Source organism: Denticeps clupeoides, chromosome 16 (assembly GCF_900700375.1).
Source record: "Denticeps clupeoides chromosome 16, fDenClu1.1, whole genome shotgun sequence".
NCBI lineage: Eukaryota > Metazoa > Chordata > Actinopteri > Clupeiformes > Denticipitidae > Denticeps > Denticeps clupeoides.
Window position 1 is genome coordinate 18,194,238 of NC_041722.1, and position 17,582 is coordinate 18,211,819.

Genomic DNA, 17,582 nt, shown 5'->3' on the forward strand with positions numbered 1-17,582 from the left:
GCTTCTTCTGTTCAACTGGCTCCCACTGGGATCTGAAGTTATCTCTCTGTTGGAGTTTCATCCATGGAGTAAACACTGATATCAGGATATTGCACTGCACACGCAGACAATAACTAATAACAGAGTGACTTTTCCATTATCACCATTTACAGCATTTACAGCATTTACCAGACGTCCTTATCCAGAGTGACTTACAATCAGTAGTTACAGGGACAGTCCCCCCCCTGGAGCAATTTTGAGGGTTAAGTGTCTTGCTCAGGGACACGATGGTAGTAAGTGGGGTTTGAACCTGGGTCTTCTGGTTCATAGGCGAGTGTGTTAACCACTACGCTACTACCACCCTAGGAAACCTCATTGATTTTTATTGTTACAATAATGTAAATAATTTTTTGTTCAAGATTGAAGGCCGTGTGCAGTGTTTGCTCAGAGCTATATAAGATGTAGCTCCTCCACTGATGTTCACTGATGTCACATTCATTAGTTCACACATCAGAACGCTTAATGAATTAATGTGGGTGTGGCCCAGAGCTGTCAATCATGCATACAGGCTCCTCCCATTTCAAAATGCCGTTCGTAAAAACACCATTGAACTTCACCATCTGGGTGTAAGAATGAATTACACACCAACAGAAAGTTCTGCTCCAAAACACAGGTGACCAGTTAGCAGGCAGGACTTTTTTATTTCCGTAAATGCAGCCTTGATTTGCAGATACGACCTTTCCTCAGTAGAGGCAGGGTGACGGGGGACTCTTAGAAAGGACACCGCAGTGACCCAGCCCTCGGCTGTTGGTCATAATCGCCGTATTTCCAGGAGGTTCGTTCCTCCTCTTGGGAAACCGTAGGAGGAACGTCCACATGGAGCCGATCCTCGGGAACCCGTTCATCCGTCTCCTCGTCTTCCACTGAAGATCACCGATGGCGTACTCCAGGGTCATGTTCCTGTTCAGAGTAAATGCCGAGTCCCCTCGAATGGCTGTGGTGAAGAGGGCCTCGTACTGGCCCGGAAGGGCGGTCCACTGGTTGGTGGTCAGGTTGTAACAGTCCATCATGCACCGCAGGAAGTCGTCGTCGGGCCCGTTCCTCACGATGTAGAGGTTGTCGCGGTGAGACACCATGAAGTGGCCGTAGCTTCGCGGCCGCGTCAGGCTGCTGATGAATGCCCACTGGTCCCGGAGCGGAACGTACTCGTACAGCTCGGTGGTGTCTTTGCACTTCCACAGGCAGATGAAGACTCGGCTCATGGCCTTGGCGCACGGTACGGCGGTGGCGGCGCGCGGCAAGTCCGCAGCGAATGACCACGTGTTGGTGGAAACCCTCAGAGCTTCAACCGATGAAAGCGGCTTCCGCTCGTGCACCCCGCCCAGGGCGTAGAGGCGGTCATCGATGCCCACGAGCGTGAGGTTGTAGCGGAGCTGCCTGGGACTCGGGAACGTGCTCCAAGCGTCCATCACCGGGTCGTAGCAGAACCCAGAGTCTACAACGTTCTTCCTCATGTCTCTCACTCCCCCGACTATGTACAGCTTGTTGTCCAGGACGGCCACGCCGGCCATGGTGGTGCTGACGTCCACAGGCAGGTGGGTGAGAACTCTCCAGTCCTGTTCGTCCTCGTCCAGGTAGCACACCGTCCTCACGGGATCCCGCAGGAGCTCGTCCGATGGCGAGTGTGTGCCCACCATGACGTAGCTGCTGGGAAGGAGCGACTCCACGTAATCCACCAACTGCTTGGGCAAGCTGGCGAGGCCGTCCTCCAGGTCCCTGTGCATGTCCCGGATGAAGAGCGCGGCTCTCCTGAAGAGCTCCGGCAGGCCGTACGTCCCCGCCGTGTGATACATGAGCAGGCAGTTGTCCGAATTGACCGAGTCGATCAGGTGCTGGACGAGGCGCTCCACCTGCAGGAAGGCGGCGCACTCGATGGCGGCAACAATCTCGTCGGCGTTCAGGACGGGCCTCGCTCCGTTCAGCACGCTCAGCGCGAGCAGGAAGCCCCCGGAGCTGAGCCCCCCCACCCGGATCTCCTGCTGTCGGCATTCCTTCATCCCGGACCGGAAGAGGGCGCGGAAGTACTCGCTGCCCTCCAGCAGGAGGGCTTTGTCCACCGCGAAGACGCTCTCTTCCACCCTCACCCTCAGGCGGCCGTGGACTGCGTCTGGCGGCTGGGCGGCCGTCCCCTCAGCGACGTTCTCCAGCGAGCCGGAGCAGCTGCCGGGGTCCATCAGACAGCCAGAGCCGGTCCTCATGTGGGTGACAGAGCTGCGAGAGTGCGAAGGAGACGGTCCATGCGCCAGCAACGTCCAGGCTATCGCTCCACCTCGGCCATGCCTTGGCAGCAGCGAGATGGACATCCACTGTTTGGGTTCCGCTTTTGTTCACAGCCAAAGTACAAGAATAGCCTTGACTATACATAGACGTGGAACGCGAGGTGCATTATAACGTGCGGATGAACCGGATGCCACGAAGGAGACGCTTCGTTGTGGCTGCAGAGGACAGTTATTTGAGACATTTCTGGTATATGGTTCCTGGCTGGACTTCATTGTGAGCATTGCAGTGTGACCCTTCCAAGGTCACGCTATTCTCATGCCACACAGGAAGGGTTCGAATGCAACAGCTAGCCCGACCCTTTCTTTTTTGCATTTTTAGGGCGACCGATTCATGAACGTGGCCCATTAATGGGCCCATTCAAGGCCCATTAAAGCCTCCTAAAGAACTTGATCTGTTGTAGCCGAGTCGGGCCTCGTCGCTTCAGCCCACTGGGAGCTGGAAATCTATCCGGCGCCAGGTGGGAGAGCCGCGGTAATTCTTTTTCCACTGTAGCTGCTGCTGGAGAGACCCCGTTCCAAGATCACAGTCCCCTCTGGGTATGGGCCGATCGAGAGAAGCCATGATAAATATTAGTGCGTTTTACATTTTACAAACATTGACGTCCAGATCGACACAAATACAAAGAATTTCTTTAGTGATGTGCTGGTCCACAAACACACTTCATCCTATGTTTTTTTAAAATGAGACTTTTAAAATCTTCCGGGTCAGAGGTCACAGGGTCAACAGTTGAGGGCATGCTTGTTTGTTTCTAAAAGTGAAGTGATTGTCACATGTGATACACAGCACCACAGCACACGGTGCACACAGTGAAATTTGTCCTCTGCATTTAACCCATCACCCTGAGTGAGCAGTGGGCGGCCATGACAGGCGCCCGGGGAGCAGTGTGTGGGGACGGTGCTTTGCTCAGTGGCACCTCAGTGGCACCTTGGCAGATCGGGATTCGGTGTTGCACTTTGAGCACAAGGTGGCCGTTTTGTCCGAGTCTTCTTTTCGGCATAGTGTCCCTTTAATAGTGCGGTTCGGTGTACGTTTACGCGCGGAAACGAAACGACGATACGTGACGTTTGTCCATACAAGGAACCCCGAAAGACGCGTAAGAATCCGGACCCCCCAGTTGGATGTGGGCGGGGCTGGATGTTCTCCCCCACGCTTGTCCACCTCGGACCGCTGCGGGGATCTGGCTCGGCGCTACGCGATGCGCGCTGTAGATGGTGACGGAGACGGACGCGTAACAATCCGGACCCCGGGAGCGCGCCGCCCCGCCCCCTACAGTTGGATGTGGGCGGGGCTGGGTGTGGGCGGGGCTGGGTGTTCACCACACGCTTCTCCATCCCGGACCGCTGCGGGGATCTGGCTCGGGGTGACGCGCTGTAGATGGTGAGGGTGACGGTGACGGACGTGTCCATGCGTCAAGTTCTCAGGTGAGACGCCTGCTTTCTTCATAACTCGACCCCAGTACATGTACTCGAAGTCGAATTTACTGGTGATCGGAATGACTTTTGTTGTTACTGTGCTGGTGAATCAGGTGACATTACGAAGTCACCCTTCCAGGCCAATTTTCGTTTTCTTTAAAAGCCCACTGAAGCCTTCTGAGAAATACTGTATGTGATTTTGGACTCATTAGGACATGAATATTGTCGAATCTGCACATGATGCAGGACATGATCCAGTTTCATCACCTCCACACTGGAAACATCCGGAATACATTCTCAAAGTTTCGATTAATTTACATTTATATGAAAAACCTGCATTTTTTTTTTACTTACAGCCACAACATCTCTACAGAACATCTCCAGATGGCTTCATGTCTTTTTTTTCCCCACCTACTCTCATGATCTGGTTTACAGTCGACTCACTTCATGTTCTCGCTCTGATCCAGCCCCAGATGTCCGTGATGTTCGCGAAGGTGAGATCCGCTGGGACCGCTGCGGAGCGCAGTGGGGCTCTGGAGGTCAACATCGCGGTGCTGGGGGTCACGGGCTCTGGGAAGTCAGGTGAATCGGGGGGGGGGCCCTTCATAATGTCTCACCAACCTCCTTGAAAATTGTCCACGAGACGACGCGCTATTTCTGATTGTTTACGAGAGCGGCCGGTTTCTCATGCCCCTGCCGAGACCCTACAGAGCAGCGTACGTTCCCATGATGCCTTTTTCTCTGCCGCCCTTTTTGCAGCCTTGACGGTGAAGTTCCTGACAAAGCGCTTCATCGGCGAGTACGACCCCAGCCTGGGTACGTCACACATCTCACCCGGCTTTTCTTTCCTGTTCGCTTGGGTGCCGTTGTCTGCAAGTGGCCAGTTTTATTTTTAGTCTTTTAGTGCGTCATCCAGAAGTCGAGAGTGATTTGGACCACATTTCTTTTTCTTTCAAGGCCCATTAAAGCCTCCTAAAGAACTTGATTAGTCAGAAATATTGTCACCGTGGTTGTTGTTGTATTGGTGTGTCCATCTTTGCACATGATGCAGAGCATGATCCAGTCTCACCATCTCCACGCCGGAAACATTCAGAACACGTTCAGAATACATTCACAAACCTTCCTATTAATTTACGTTTACTTGAAAAACTTGCAGTTGGTTTTGAGTCTGACGAGATCAGAACATCTCCAGATCGCTTCCCACCGACTCTCACGAGGTCCCTGCTCCTGTTGAAAAGTCAGGGTACACACGTACGTTGTTGACTGTGAGGGTCAGTGCACCTGACCCCCAATCCGTCGACCTGGGGGTCAGTTCCCGCCAAGGGAACGTGGTGGAGATGCAGGCACAGATGTTACGTAACCCCAATGCTGTCAGATGCACCATAAGCAGCTCCAGATGGAAGCAAATGAAGGGGATTAAAATACCAAAATATTTCCACTGCCTTCCAGAGGACACGTACTCGTCCGAAGAGACGGTGGACCAGCAGCCTGTTCTTCTCAAGGTGATGGACACTGCAGACCAGGTAACATCTCCTGGCTGCTCTCATGGCTTTTTAAACATGAGAGTGAAGTGATTGTCGTTGTGAAACACTGCAGCACAGCACCCGGTGACACGGTAAAATGTGTCCTCTGCTTTTAACCATCACCCTTGGTGAGCAGTGGGTGGGGACGCTAGGCTATTAGATATTAGATGTTTGGTTAGAAATTGTTAGAAATGTGACCTGCTCTGACCTCTGACCTCTAGGATGGGCCAGTGAACTGCGGGCGCTACCTGTGCTGGGCCAACGCGTTCATCGTCGTCTACGGTATCGACAGCCGGCCGAGTTTCGAGGGCTGCGAGTCGTACCTGGAGGTCGTGTGTCTGAACGCTAAAGCCGGCCAGCCGGAGGCTCCCGTCGTCCTGCTGGGCAACAAAGTGGACATGGAGCGGCACCGGTACGCCACTTCTTCTCCTGCGCGTGCAGGCCTCTCCTACGTCCTCAGATTTCGTGGTGGTTCGAGCCGAACGCACTTTCAGTAATTCTACAATATTACCACGTCCTTAATGTGGACGACTTTCTACATGTTTGTGTTACCGTTGCATACCTGGGTTGGCTTTATTAGACACGCCTACATCTTACATCCAGAGATCAAAGGTGTCTCTAATAAAGTGGCCAGAGAAAACTTACATTTACATGTACGGCATTTACCAGACGCCCTTATCCAGAGCGACTTACAATCAGTATTTACAGGGACAGTCCCCCCCTGGAGACACTCAGGGTTAAGTGTCTTGCTCAGGGACACAATGGTAGTAAGTGGGATTTGAACCTGGGTCTTCTGGTTCATAGGCGAGTGTGTTACCCGCTAGGCTACCACCACCCTTTTTGAGTGAGTGTAGGTGACTGTTGCCGTCCCCTCAGACAGGTGAGTAAGGCGGAAGGCCTGTCTCTGGCATCACGCTTCAGCTGCCTGTTCTTCGAGGTGTCGGCCTGCCTGGACTTCGCGTCCGTGCAGCACGTCTTCCACGAAGTGGTGCGGGAGGTGCGGCGCGAAGCGGAGAGGCCGCCCGCCGTCCGGCCCCTGTTCATCAGCGAGGACAAGCCCGTCGCCGGCCTGTCCGTCCCCCCGCAGCTCACACCCTGCATCAGGGAGCTCCCCACCCCGACTACGGCCAAACTGGTCACCGTCAAGTCATCCAGGGCGCAGAGCAAACGCCGCGCCCCGACACTCACCCTGCTCAAGGGCTTCAAGATCTTCTGACTCAGAGTTTGGACAAATGATCAGGACACTGAAGAGATCCATGAGCAAGATTGTCCACCATAAACACTCATGGAATGATGTGGAAGGTCGCTGTTACTATGGCATCTGAAAAGAAACTGGGATTTATTTTTTAACCTGAAAAATAAAAATCACTGCCAGGCGGCCGCTAGAGGGCGCAAGTCGACTGTTTCCAAAAGTCATACTCTGCACAAGTGTGGACTAGACGTGTAAAAGTGACCTCCTTTTACAAAAGAAAAACGTGACAATAAATGAGCACCAACGTAAGTATGTATTTTCACATAAACGGGACTGCATAGAAAAAGAAACACACTTTATGTTTATGATATGTCACAAATGAAACTTCACTGAATGTTGGTAGTATGTTGTACTTGTACTCATTTGTGTAAACTGCTAAAATAAGTGAAAGGTGGTGGTGGTGGGCGCCACCTGGCGGTTGAATCTAAAAACCGCAGGAGTGTGGATGCGTATTTGAGTCCCTGGCCTCCAATAAATATCAGCATCATTTTTTTATAGTTATGAATAGTTTTCTTGTGTCTTTTCCTGTTTTTCACACCCGAAAAAGAAAAGCCAAACTCTAAACCTTTGCATGGTTACTCTCTTAGAAACAAGGTAGTGGCCTAGTGGTAAAATAAAATAGATATAATAATAGTGGATTAAGTCACATATGCATTATGGTGAATTATGACATTTTATTGACCATTATTTAAAAAAAAAAGAAAAGAAAGCAAAAAAGCACAAGATAAAATGCTATTAATATTTCTGCATTCTGCAGAAATGATAATAATATAAATCGGAAAAAATGTGACATTGTTAAAACCTTTATAAATGAAGTTCTGGCTTTAGCTCACAGCTGCTCATCGCTGCCCTCTGGGTAAAGACTGGTGACGTTCCCGTCCTTCCACGTCACCATGACGTCTCCGTGTTTGAACTGCTGATGGTCGGTGGAAGGGTGGAGGTGGTTCTCCTCTTCGCAGTGGTCGCTGGAGGCCTTGTCATCCTGGATGGTGGTGCTGCATTCCTCGCTGATGACCTGCAGTTCCTCCATCCGAGGCCTCAGACCCTGGGCTGCCGCTGCTTTGTATTTGGCGATCTTCTTCCTGCTCCTGCGCCAGAACCAAAAATGCAATAAACAATGCTTGAATTAGGCCAAAACATACCAGTCGAAGTTATTTCAGTGGCTCCTGCTGGTATTATAACAAGCACTAATATGCTTCAACAGATAAAGAAGTAGATAACTTGCTAACCTGCTGCCCATAATTCCCGTGACCAGTAGAATTCCTCCCAGCAGCAGTGCGGCGAAGGACAGGGCCAGCATCGCAAATGTCCATTTAGTCTCTGATGAAGGAGAGATGTGGATTGGAAAATGTATTCCGGTATTAGTAGACTTCAGTGCACCACTGGTTTACGGAGCTCTGTGGTGATGTCATGGTCTATGTGGTTATCTGAGACAAGATAACATCAGCAGGGGCCTTTCACCTTCCCAAGGTCCTGCTCATATCACGCCAGCCTCTTTTTAATGCCAATTGCAAAAAAAAATTCTAATAATGAACTGGAAATCATTACAGGCAAAAACTTGCAGTTGACTTTGACTTTTATTTGATTTGAATATTTTTACTGGTTATATTCATGCATGTATGTTATATTCATATAAGTAAATATTTTGATGTTGATGATTGTTTCATTTATACAGTAACTACTTGGTTCAAATGAAAACCAGTGCTTTTTTCCCCACTATATTTTATATATTCAAATAAAATGTAATATAATAAATTGTATACATTCAAACAGAATGTAGCTCTCTCTCTCTCTCTCTCTCTCTATATATATATATATATATATATATATATAGACAGATAGATAGATAGATGAGATGCATCAAGGTCTCATTGTCAAACTCACGGTCCTCTGTGCGGTAGAACCAGCGCAAGTACTCCCTCTGTTCCTCGTTCATGGTGCTCTCCACTGACGGCTCTTCCACAAACTCCCGTTCGAAATCACTCGATGTCCTTTTGGAACCTCGCACAGGGGCCAAAAGCAAACAAGACAGGTTCACACACACAAGCACACACACCAACCATGCTGCTGCCAGTTAACTGTCTCACTGGCAAAATAAAGTGGAGCCCAGGAGAGCGAGACGAGTTTCTTTTGCCCAGATTTTGGACGCATGAGCTTTGCTGTACATACTGTATGCCGTACAAACACAAGGAATCTGATGGGTCAAAGGTCACTCGCAACACTTGATTTTCTAATCCCACGTTCGGCTGTAAGAAATGGATTCCAAAACAGATCATTTAATTTTAGAAGCTTCAGATTCCTTTCTGGTGTCATTCTGAACTGACACCTCTGTCAGAAGCTGTTAACTGTTATTTATTTATTTTAATGCATATGAAGGTAATATTGTGGCCTTATGGGTTATGGGTTAGTGGTGTGCACAGTTTTGAAAATATCACATGACCTGTTGGTAGGTTGGGGCCAATTTGACTCCAGGGAAGGAGGGACTGGGGAGAAATTTCCTAGCAGAGTGTGTGTGTGTGTGTGTGTATTTATATACAGTACATGACAAATGTTTGGACACACCTACTCATTCGATGTGTTTTCTTTATTTTCATGACCATTTACATTGATAGATTTTCACTGAAGCCATCAAAACTATGAATGAACACATGTAGAGTCCTGACCTCCACAGTCACCGGACCTGAACCCAGTCGAGATGGTTTGGGGTGAGCTGGACCCCAACAAGTGCTAAACACCTCTGGGAACTCCTTCTGTTGGAAAAGCATTTCAGGTGACGATCTCTTGAAGCTCATCGAGAGAATGCCAAGAGTGTGCAAAGCAGTAATCAGAGCAAAGAAACTAGAATATAAATCATGTTTTCACTTATTTCACCTTTTTTTGTTAAGTACATAACTCCACATGTGTTCATTCATAGTTTTGATGCCTTCAGTGAGAATCTACCAACGTAAATTGTCATGAAAATAAAGAAAACACATTGAATGAGAAGGTGTCCAAACTTTTGGCCTGTACTGTATATCGTGAAATGGTGTTGAAGTCCGAGCGAGGAATGTCAAACATGACTTTGTGATCTGTGGAATGGACTTACGGAGCTTTTCCTGGCAGATGTTGCCCTCGTCCAGGGACCTCCACTGGGACGCGTCCCCCCCAGGAGACAGAACCAGCTGCCCCCGCTGTGCGCTCAGCTCCAGGGAGCTGCTCTGGCCCACCAGCCTGTGGTTCTCGCACGTCCACAGCTGGTGGTCGGCCTGTTCGCAGGGCAGCGTGAGGACTGGCCGCTCGGGGATGGCGGTCAGGCACTTCAGCGTGGCCACGTTTACCAGGAGCGCGGCGTCATGCCACGCCCACTGCTGCCGCTCACTGTCCAGGCTGCACCTCCTCAGGACAACCGTGTCCTCCTTCAGGGAATCTTCCAGGCACAGGCTCTCCAAGGTGTTGTGGATCATGAAGCTGCTTGCGCCTGAACACACATCCATCCACGTTAAGATACACTCGCCGGACACTTTACTGCAGGTTCCAATAATAATGAGAAGACGTATTAATATTAATAAGTTAATATTAATGTGATACTGGGTGTGTAACATCACCTTGCAGGAGCATGCAGAGGGTAAACCAGGAACGAAGCATCATTCTGCAGGGATTTAACAGTGTTAAGGCATCAGAGACTTCCTCCTGACAAGCCATGGTCTAAAGCCATGGTATCTACGGACACGTTCTTTCACGCCGGTGCTGACAGGTTCGTTTGCAAGGTCCTTTTTTTAGCTTTCGGAGCAAAATGTAAAAGCCATTGAAGGATCATTTTGGGAAAAAGAAGTATCCGGTTAATTACTTACCAAGTATGTGCTGGAGCCGCAGGTGAGAGGCAATGAATGTGCGGGATGTTCATACTCACGTAGCCAAGCTGGCAAAGGTTCATGTGGGTGGACAACCCCTCCCCGTAACTCCTGGAGTTTTATGGAAGGTCAGTGGCCCTGGAACTTTAATGTTCCTCTTCCCTTACACAACTGTTTTACTTTTTTACAGTAACTGACTACCACTATATATACTCCATGATTTCTACAAAATTTAAAAGCATATATATATATATATAATGCAAGACATGTATTTATTACATGTATCTGGTATACTTGCATTATAGTGGTTTAACTGGTGTCCACGTGAGATATTTCATCACGTTGGCCGCATTAGGACCAGGTCCAGTGTTGCTGCTCGCTCTGTAAGGTCTGCGACCATGGCAGCTGCCGTGGGGCTGTTTGGTCGGCCTTGCTCCCGTCTGTAGTCAGGTCCTCACCACAGAACACGAGCGAGGGAGAAAAACAGTCGACGACCCAGAGGTCAAGTACCTGCCAACTCTAACTGCTGAGGTATTCGTGCATTTAACGAGAGGAATTTATTCCTTTATGGGAAGCACTTTTAGAACAGCTCAGAGTGAATGAACCCTGGGACACGTCCAGTTTAGTAACAGCAAACCCCAAAGTCGGGGCCGAGCTGGCCGTCTTTACAGATCAATACTCTTAAGTGTGATTAGCTATCCCATTTACATTTTACATTTACGGCATTTATCAGACGCCCTTATCCAATGGTAGTAAGTGGGATTTGAACCTGGGTCTTCTGGTTCATAGGCGAGTGCGTTATCCACTAGGCTACTACCACCTACTACTAGTCCTGTATTATCACCATGCCAGCGATCAGAACATATTATGCATTACAGCAGCATTTGCACCATTTTTCACTTGGCACCTTCAGTATACAGTACAGGCCAAAAGTTTGGATGCACCTTCCCATTCAATGTGTTTTATTTATTTTCATGACCATTTATGTTGGTAGATTCTCACTGAAGGCATCAAAACTATGAATGAACACGTGGAGTTATGTACTTAACAAAAAAAGGTGAAATAAGTGAAAACATGTTTTATATTCTAGTTTCTTTGCTCTGGTTACTGCTTTGCACACTCTTGGCATTCTCTCGATGAGCTTCAAGAGGTCGTCACCTGAAATGCTTCTCCAACAGTCTTGAAGGAGTTACCAGAGGTGTTTAGCACTTGTTGGGGTCCAGCTCACCCCAAACCATCTGGATTGGGTTCAGGTCCGGTGACTGTGGAGGTCAGGTCTCCACTTTTTGTGAAGTACAGAACTCCACATGTGTTCATTCATAGTTTCGATGCCTTCAGTGAGAATCTACCAACGTATGGTCATGAAAATAAAGAAAACACATTGAATGAGAAGTTGTGTCTGTCTATGCTGCGCTGTCTGTCTACATGTTTTTTTGTCCCCTGTTTGCACTTTATGTAGCCGATTTGTCAATGTCGCACTTCATGTCAGTATGTAACTTTGTTTAAATGTTAGATGCTCTAGTTCTGTGCTGAAATGACGATAAAGCTCAACTTGAACAATATTGTAGTTAAACCTGTAAAACATGATAAATTTTCAAAATAATCAAGTACAAGTACAATTTCAGTACACAGCGGGCAACATTTACATCGCTTTATTCGACGAATCAGAGCGGAACCTTTATTCTGTGGAAGGCGCCTCCGGACATTTAATTTGCCGGACCGGCAGGAAAAGATGGCGCCTCCCGTTACTCTCGTCCGACTTCTATAGACTTTACGTCCTTTAAACGTTTAAAAAAAAAACACCCGTCGCGATGCCGCGTTCGCGCCGCACAAAACGGACGCTAATTTAAAAAAAAAAAAAAAAGAGAATGTGGACCAGACGCTGCGGCTGCGTCGGCGGAGCACTCCGCGGGCTCCGCGCAGCCCCGCGGCCGCGGAGGTCCTGCGCGACCCGGCCCGGGCCGCCGTGGAGGGTCCTTTTCTTCGGCAGCGACGGCTTCGCCGCCGAGTCCCTGGAGCGCCTTCACGCCTCCAGGTGGGTTCGGCCCTGACGTTATAGGGTGTTAGTAGCCTAGTGGGTAACACACTCGCCTATGAACCAGAACTGTCCCTGTAACTACTGATTGTAAGTCGCTCTGGATAAGGGCGTCTGATAAATGCTGTAAATGTAACGCGTGTGTATGTGTTCCGCAGCTCGGGACCCGCCGGGGGGATCGTGGAGACGCTTGAAGTCGTGACACTGTCCAGCTCCGCGCCTGTGCAGAGGCTCGCGGAGCGCCGGGGGCTGAAGGTGCACAGCTGGCCGGACGTGGACGCTGCTGGCCGGTTCGACGTCGGCGTGGTGGTCTCCTTTGGCTGCCTGCTTCCGGAGAGGCTGATCGGGCAGCTGCCGTGGTTCGTCCTGTCTTTGTAAGAGCGCAAAACAACGATCAAGGCGCCATGCTGAGCTCATCCTTGTGTGTGTTGTGCTCTAGCGGCATCCTTAACGTCCACCCCAGCCTGCTTCCCCGATGGAGAGGACCCGCCCCCGTCTTCCACACCGTCCTGCATGGCGACACCATCACCGGAGTCACAATAATGCAGATACGGCCGAAGAGGTGAACACGCCGCTCGCTGCCACTCTCATTGCGCTGAGCATGTTGGTGAACTTCTGAAACCCTTCCCGTGCTCGTTGTAGGTTTGACGTTGGTCCTATTCTCCACCAGGAGGTCTGTCGGGTGCCAGAGCGCTGCACAGCGGAGGAGTTGGGGGCGTCTCTGGCGACTGTGGGTGCCAGGCTGGTAAAACGCTTTTTTTTGTCGCACTATTACCGCAGTTTACTTCGAGCCACGGCAGCCATTTTTAATCGGACACCGTACATCTGTGTGTACAGTTAATGGAGACATTGGAGAATCTTCCAGAGAGAATATTGCACCAACAGGAGCAGTCAAAAGAGGGCGCGACCTTCGGTCAGTGCCTGCTTTATCATACATTTACATTTACAGCATTTACCAGACACCCTTATCCAGAGCGACTTACAATCAGTAGTTACAGGGACAGTCCCCCCCTGGAGACACTCAGGTTTAAGTGTCTTGCTCTGGGACACAATGGTAGTAAGTGGGATATGAACCTGGGTCTTCTGGTTCATTGGCGAGTGTGTTACCCACTAGGCTACTACCACCCTTATCAAGGATCCGATGCCTGTTGTGCAGATCGCTGAGCGTTTTGTCGTTTCACCAGCACCAAAGATCAACTCCGCCATGAGCTGGATTCTCTGGGAGCAACAGACGTGTGTCCAGATCGACCGGCTTTATCGCGCCATTGGCTCTCGGGTGAGGCGCTGGGGGGGTTTATAGTAATTTCTGTACCTGCTGAGACACGGGTTACGAGCTTCTGACTGAATATCTGTGACTGACAGGTTCCGCTGAGAACGGTTTGGAACGGAAAGACCGTCAAGCTGCTGGACTTTGTGGGGAAATGCAACGTTTCCTTCTTTGGTACGTCACGCTCGCCAGGCGTTGAATTGGCATTAGATTCTGTTCTAAAAGCTAATAAGTGGGCATTTGCAGGTTCACACAAACCAGCGCCAGGGTCCATACGTTTCCTGAAGGAATCAAATATTCTGGCAGTGTTTTGTAAGGTAATTTATTCCACGTTCATCCCATTTAACATAAATGAATCCGTGGTTTTCCGTTTGAAACTTGCTGCTGTGGGCGCTCCGTTTCTTCCAGGACGGCTGGGTGGGATTCAGGACGGTGAAGCTGAAGAAAAGCTTGTCGGCGGCGGACTTCTATAACGGATATCTCCACCAGGGCTTCCAGAAGAGGGTCCCCGCTGAGCAGGTCTGCGCGTTTCGCAGCGGCGGCGCCAAGAAGGACGCGGCTCCAACTGCGGAGCCTTTACTGAGGAGCAAAACCTCCCACTGAGCAGAACTCTAACCCGGTTAGATAGATATTACGGGTGTTAATCGTGGTGATTTTGTCTGTTTTAGGACAAGCTGTTAAGATGAATAAAAAAACAGATGATTAACAAACACTCTCTGTCTGTGTTAACCACCCAGGATGGACTTGCTGGAAGGTTCTGTTATTAAAAGCAACGTTGCGCCTGGTTACAATGTTTTCAATCTTTTCTGATTTACTTTCAATGCTGGATTTTTTTTTTCTTGCAATCTGCATGTTTTGGCCTCTTAATGCTTCTGTTCCGAATCCTGAAGAATCCCAGGATAAAATTTAGGGAACCGTTTAATTCTGGATCTCTCTGTAAGATTATTGCATGAAGCTGAGGTCACATGACCTGAGCCCCAGGGTCCCTGGCCCTCACCGATGGGTTAAGAGTGCTGTCAGCCACGTTTATCAGTACCCGGTGTCCCATGATGCAACACAGCCTTGCAGCACCCACCTCCCCGCCCGACAGGAAGTATGTGAGTTATGCCAACAATTAAACCTGGTTTTTATTTTGATGCATGAGACCTTAACCCCTCCATGCGCTTTCATGCAAAAACGAAACATATTCAGCCTCATCACTGACGTACAGGAGCACAGAGAACTGACCAGCACAACTACCTCCAGATCAATGCTGGAGAAACCAAGGAGCTGGTGGTAGACTGAATGATAAACTGGAATGACTTCCTAACACAAATGCTATCTACAAAAAAAGGGTCAGAGTTCCATGACCCTGTGGTGACCTCAGCCATCTTTTACAGTGTGAAAGTGAAGTGATTGCCACTTGTGATACACAGCAGCACAGCACATGGTGCACACAGTGAAATTTGTCCTCTGCATTTAACCCATCACCCTGAGTAAGCAGTTGGCAGCCTCAGTGGCACCTTGGCAGATTCGAACCGGCAACCTTCTGACTACGGGGCCGCTTCCTTAACCGCTGCACCACTCTGCTGCTCAGAGTGTGGTCTGCTGGGGCAGCAGCGTCTCTGCCGAGAACAGAAAGAGGCTGAACCGGCTGATCCGGAGGGCCAGCTCTGCTCTAGGATGCCCTCTGGAACCAGTGGAGCCAGTGGGTGACTGGAGAACATCTCCCACCCCATGCAGGAGACTCTGACGGCACAGAAGCTCTTTCAGTGTCAGGTTCCTGCATCCACAATGTGGGACGGAGCGATTCAGAAGATCCAACCGCTGTCAGGTTCTACAACAAAGTCCTCGCAGCTGATCACACATACATAGACTAACAAACCACAGATCCAATACACCATAGTGTGGTCTTATGTGCAGTATGTATATACAGAGTGGGCCATTTATATGGATACACCGTAATAAAATGGGAATGGTTGGTGATATTAACGTCCTGTTTGTGGAACATTAGTTGGTAATTTATTGGTAATTTCACAAGAAAAACAATGGTGTGCTTGGTTTTAACTTTATTCTTTCATGAGTTATTTACAAGTTTCTGACCACTTATAAAATGTGTTCAATGTCACCAACCATTTCCATTTTATTAAGGTGTATCCATTTAAATGGCCCACCCTGTACAGTATATCCATTCTGTACATATATACTTAAATATATTCATATATATAATATTTGTACATACATACCAATTTTGTATTGATCTAAGTTTACATATTCACATTTATACATGTATATTTTCAATACTCTCAAACATATTTATTTTTTCAGTTTCCGATATTGGTCATAACGATACTGTACTTTTAGAATAGTTTTTAAATTCCACTTATTTTGCTGCTCTTATCGAATACTGTCCAATTTCTGCTGTGGCTATGCAAATTTTGTTCTTTTGGGACTAATTGTTATCTTAATATCTTTTGCCATTACCTTATGTGGCGTTTGTGACAGTTTAAGATTTTCTTCCTCCATTATAGGCAATAGTCTTGATCAGTCTTTGTCAGTCACGTCTGTGATGTCACAGGTTGGATAACTTTTTGGAGGATCTTGATAGGGAAAATTATATTTATCATGTAAGGTTTTACATCTCAGTAACATATAAATATTCAAATCCCAGGCTCAAATCCCACATACTACCATTGTGTCCCTGAGCAAGACACTTAACCCTTGTTGCTCTGGGGGGGGGACTGACCCTGTTACTACTGACTGTAAGTCGCTCTGGATAAGGGCGTCTGGTAAATGCTGTAAATGTAAAAGTAAATATTTCAAACTGGTGTCAATTATCGAAACAACCTTCTGTATTCATGTTTTCCAGCCTGTATGCGTGACAAATCAATAAAAGTCACACACACTTTCACCATGTCACTTAGCCATGCTGTCATTTAAAATATGCATTTATGTGCGTCAGTAACACCCAAAACCTTTCTGCTGAAGCACTAACATCCCAAGCGGGCCTTTCTGGGCTGATTACAGATTTCCACAGAATTACTGCCAGACTTCAGCTAATCTTCTCGGAATCACACAAGGCCACTGCTAAACCCCACACCGCTGACCAGCGGGGGGCTGACAGGTGTCAACGGGTCCCCGAAAGGCCCTGCGGGACTGGGAATGCAACAGGAGCGCTTGAACTTGCCAAGCCATGATATACTGGGCCGCCGGCACGTAGAAGGGGGCAGCATGCCACACAGACGACAGCCACAACACACTTCCCACCGGTGAAATACGGACGCAGAATATGGGCCGTCGTTGTCGTGTTTATTTCATGTAACCTGCTGTTACGCACTCATAAGTGCTGTTTTAATGTCAGATTATACACCAGATTACACCTATAGTTAGAATGTATAAACTTCCACTACTTTTTAAAATGACAGCATTTCAAATACTCAATACTTCAAATACTCAACTGCATGAGTACTTCAATCAAGGAGGAATTGTACTGTATAGCCAAGAAGAATGACCGATTTTTTTTTGATCGTACCAGCTACCAAGATGAGATTTATAGCGATTTATATGGTTTAATTTTCCAGCCTGCTTTAACAGAAACTTACGGCGTGTCGTTCAGAAATAGGCTTAATCCCCGCCTGGGACGCTATGCTGAGCAGCCACAGGTTTGGCAGACCTACTGTAACTAGAGGGCATCAGACTGGCACGATGGTGGACAGAGTATCATCAGAGACGCGCAGATTGATTCCAGGATGGACGGGTTTCATTATGCCGCAAAAGTCTCCTTCCAGAAAGGTCACACTCGTTTGTGAGCGATTGACAGGCTGTCTTGGCACGTATCAGTGGCACCTGAAACACTTCAGAAAATTTTACGTCTGTCAGTGGTCAGTTGGGTGTTAGAAACCTAGTGGACCAGAAGACCACATAGTCCCAGGTCCAAACCCCACTGACTGCCATCGTGTCCCTGA

The 17,582-nt window shown here is 48.5% G+C and overlaps 4 protein-coding genes across 5 annotated transcripts; 2 read left to right on the forward strand and 2 right to left on the reverse strand.

The window, feature by feature from the left end:
- Positions 1-224: 224 nt before the first annotated feature.
- kbtbd13a (kelch repeat and BTB domain containing 13a) lies at positions 225-2,317 on the reverse strand. The gene has a single exon (XM_028956847.1). It carries the CDS (start codon positions 2,235-2,237, stop codon positions 723-725), a length of 1,515 nt encoding a protein of 504 aa, XP_028812680.1. The 5' UTR covers positions 2,238-2,317; the 3' UTR covers positions 225-722.
- A 1,218-nt stretch (positions 2,318-3,535) lies between these two features.
- On the forward strand, positions 3,536-7,011 carry rasl12 (RAS-like, family 12). Of its 2 annotated transcripts, none has more exons than XM_028957006.1 (6): positions 3,536-3,740; positions 4,199-4,313; positions 4,491-4,547; positions 5,181-5,254; positions 5,476-5,666; positions 6,131-7,011. In XM_028957006.1, exons 2-6 carry the CDS (start codon positions 4,205-4,207, stop codon positions 6,468-6,470), a joined length of 771 nt encoding a protein of 256 aa, XP_028812839.1. In that variant the 5' UTR covers positions 3,536-3,740; positions 4,199-4,204; the 3' UTR covers positions 6,471-7,011. The 2 variants fall into 2 exon arrangements, with proteins under 2 accessions (XP_028812839.1, XP_028812840.1); XM_028957007.1 differs by having other exon boundaries at positions 5,181-5,233.
- Positions 7,012-7,330: 319 nt separating this feature from the next.
- LOC114766309 (organic solute transporter subunit beta) lies at positions 7,331-8,456 on the reverse strand. The gene is made up of 3 exons (XM_028957009.1): positions 8,391-8,456; positions 7,736-7,826; positions 7,331-7,594 (listed from the first exon to the last, which is right to left on the reverse strand). The coding sequence occupies exons 1-3, from the start codon at positions 8,440-8,442 to the stop codon at positions 7,336-7,338; spliced, it is 402 nt and encodes a 133-aa protein (XP_028812842.1). The 5' UTR covers positions 8,443-8,456; the 3' UTR covers positions 7,331-7,335.
- Positions 8,457-12,062: 3,606 nt separating this feature from the next.
- On the forward strand, positions 12,063-14,397 carry mtfmt (mitochondrial methionyl-tRNA formyltransferase). Its single transcript, XM_028957005.1, has 9 exons — positions 12,063-12,371; positions 12,530-12,730; positions 12,811-12,933; positions 13,014-13,116; positions 13,209-13,284; positions 13,556-13,647; positions 13,734-13,812; positions 13,885-13,955; positions 14,047-14,397. The coding sequence occupies exons 1-9, from the start codon at positions 12,205-12,207 to the stop codon at positions 14,239-14,241; spliced, it is 1,107 nt and encodes a 368-aa protein (XP_028812838.1). The 5' UTR covers positions 12,063-12,204; the 3' UTR covers positions 14,242-14,397.
- The last annotated feature ends 3,185 nt before the right edge of the window (positions 14,398-17,582 follow it).

Excerpts from the sequence above, each read along its gene's own strand:
- kbtbd13a (XM_028956847.1), bottom strand. The coding sequence starts at position 2,237 with ATGAGGACCGGCTCTGGCTGTCTGATGGACCCCGGCAGCTGCTCCGGC.
- LOC114766309 (XM_028957009.1), bottom strand. The coding sequence starts at position 8,442 with ATGAACGAGGAACAGAGGGAGTACTTGCGCTGGTTCTACCGCACAGAG. Across the intron at positions 7,827-8,390 it reads GTTCTACCGCACAGAGGACC|AGACTAAATGGACATTTGCG; the intron begins GTGAGTTTGACA and ends CTCCTTCATCAG. Across the intron at positions 7,595-7,735 it reads ACGGGAATTATGGGCAGCAG|GAGCAGGAAGAAGATCGCCA; the intron begins GTTAGCAAGTTA and ends GTTCTGGCGCAG.
- rasl12 (XM_028957006.1), top strand. The coding sequence starts at position 4,205 with ATGTCCGTGATGTTCGCGAAGGTGAGATCCGCTGGGACCGCTGCGGAG. Across the intron at positions 4,548-5,180 it reads CGAGTACGACCCCAGCCTGG|AGGACACGTACTCGTCCGAA; the intron begins GTACGTCACACA and ends ACTGCCTTCCAG. Across the intron at positions 5,667-6,130 it reads GTGGACATGGAGCGGCACCG|ACAGGTGAGTAAGGCGGAAG; the intron begins GTACGCCACTTC and ends CCGTCCCCTCAG.
- mtfmt (XM_028957005.1), top strand. The coding sequence starts at position 12,205 with ATGTGGACCAGACGCTGCGGCTGCGTCGGCGGAGCACTCCGCGGGCTC. Across the intron at positions 12,934-13,013 it reads ATGCAGATACGGCCGAAGAG|GTTTGACGTTGGTCCTATTC; the intron begins GTGAACACGCCG and ends TGCTCGTTGTAG. Across the intron at positions 13,813-13,884 it reads ATGCAACGTTTCCTTCTTTG|GTTCACACAAACCAGCGCCA; the intron begins GTACGTCACGCT and ends GGGCATTTGCAG.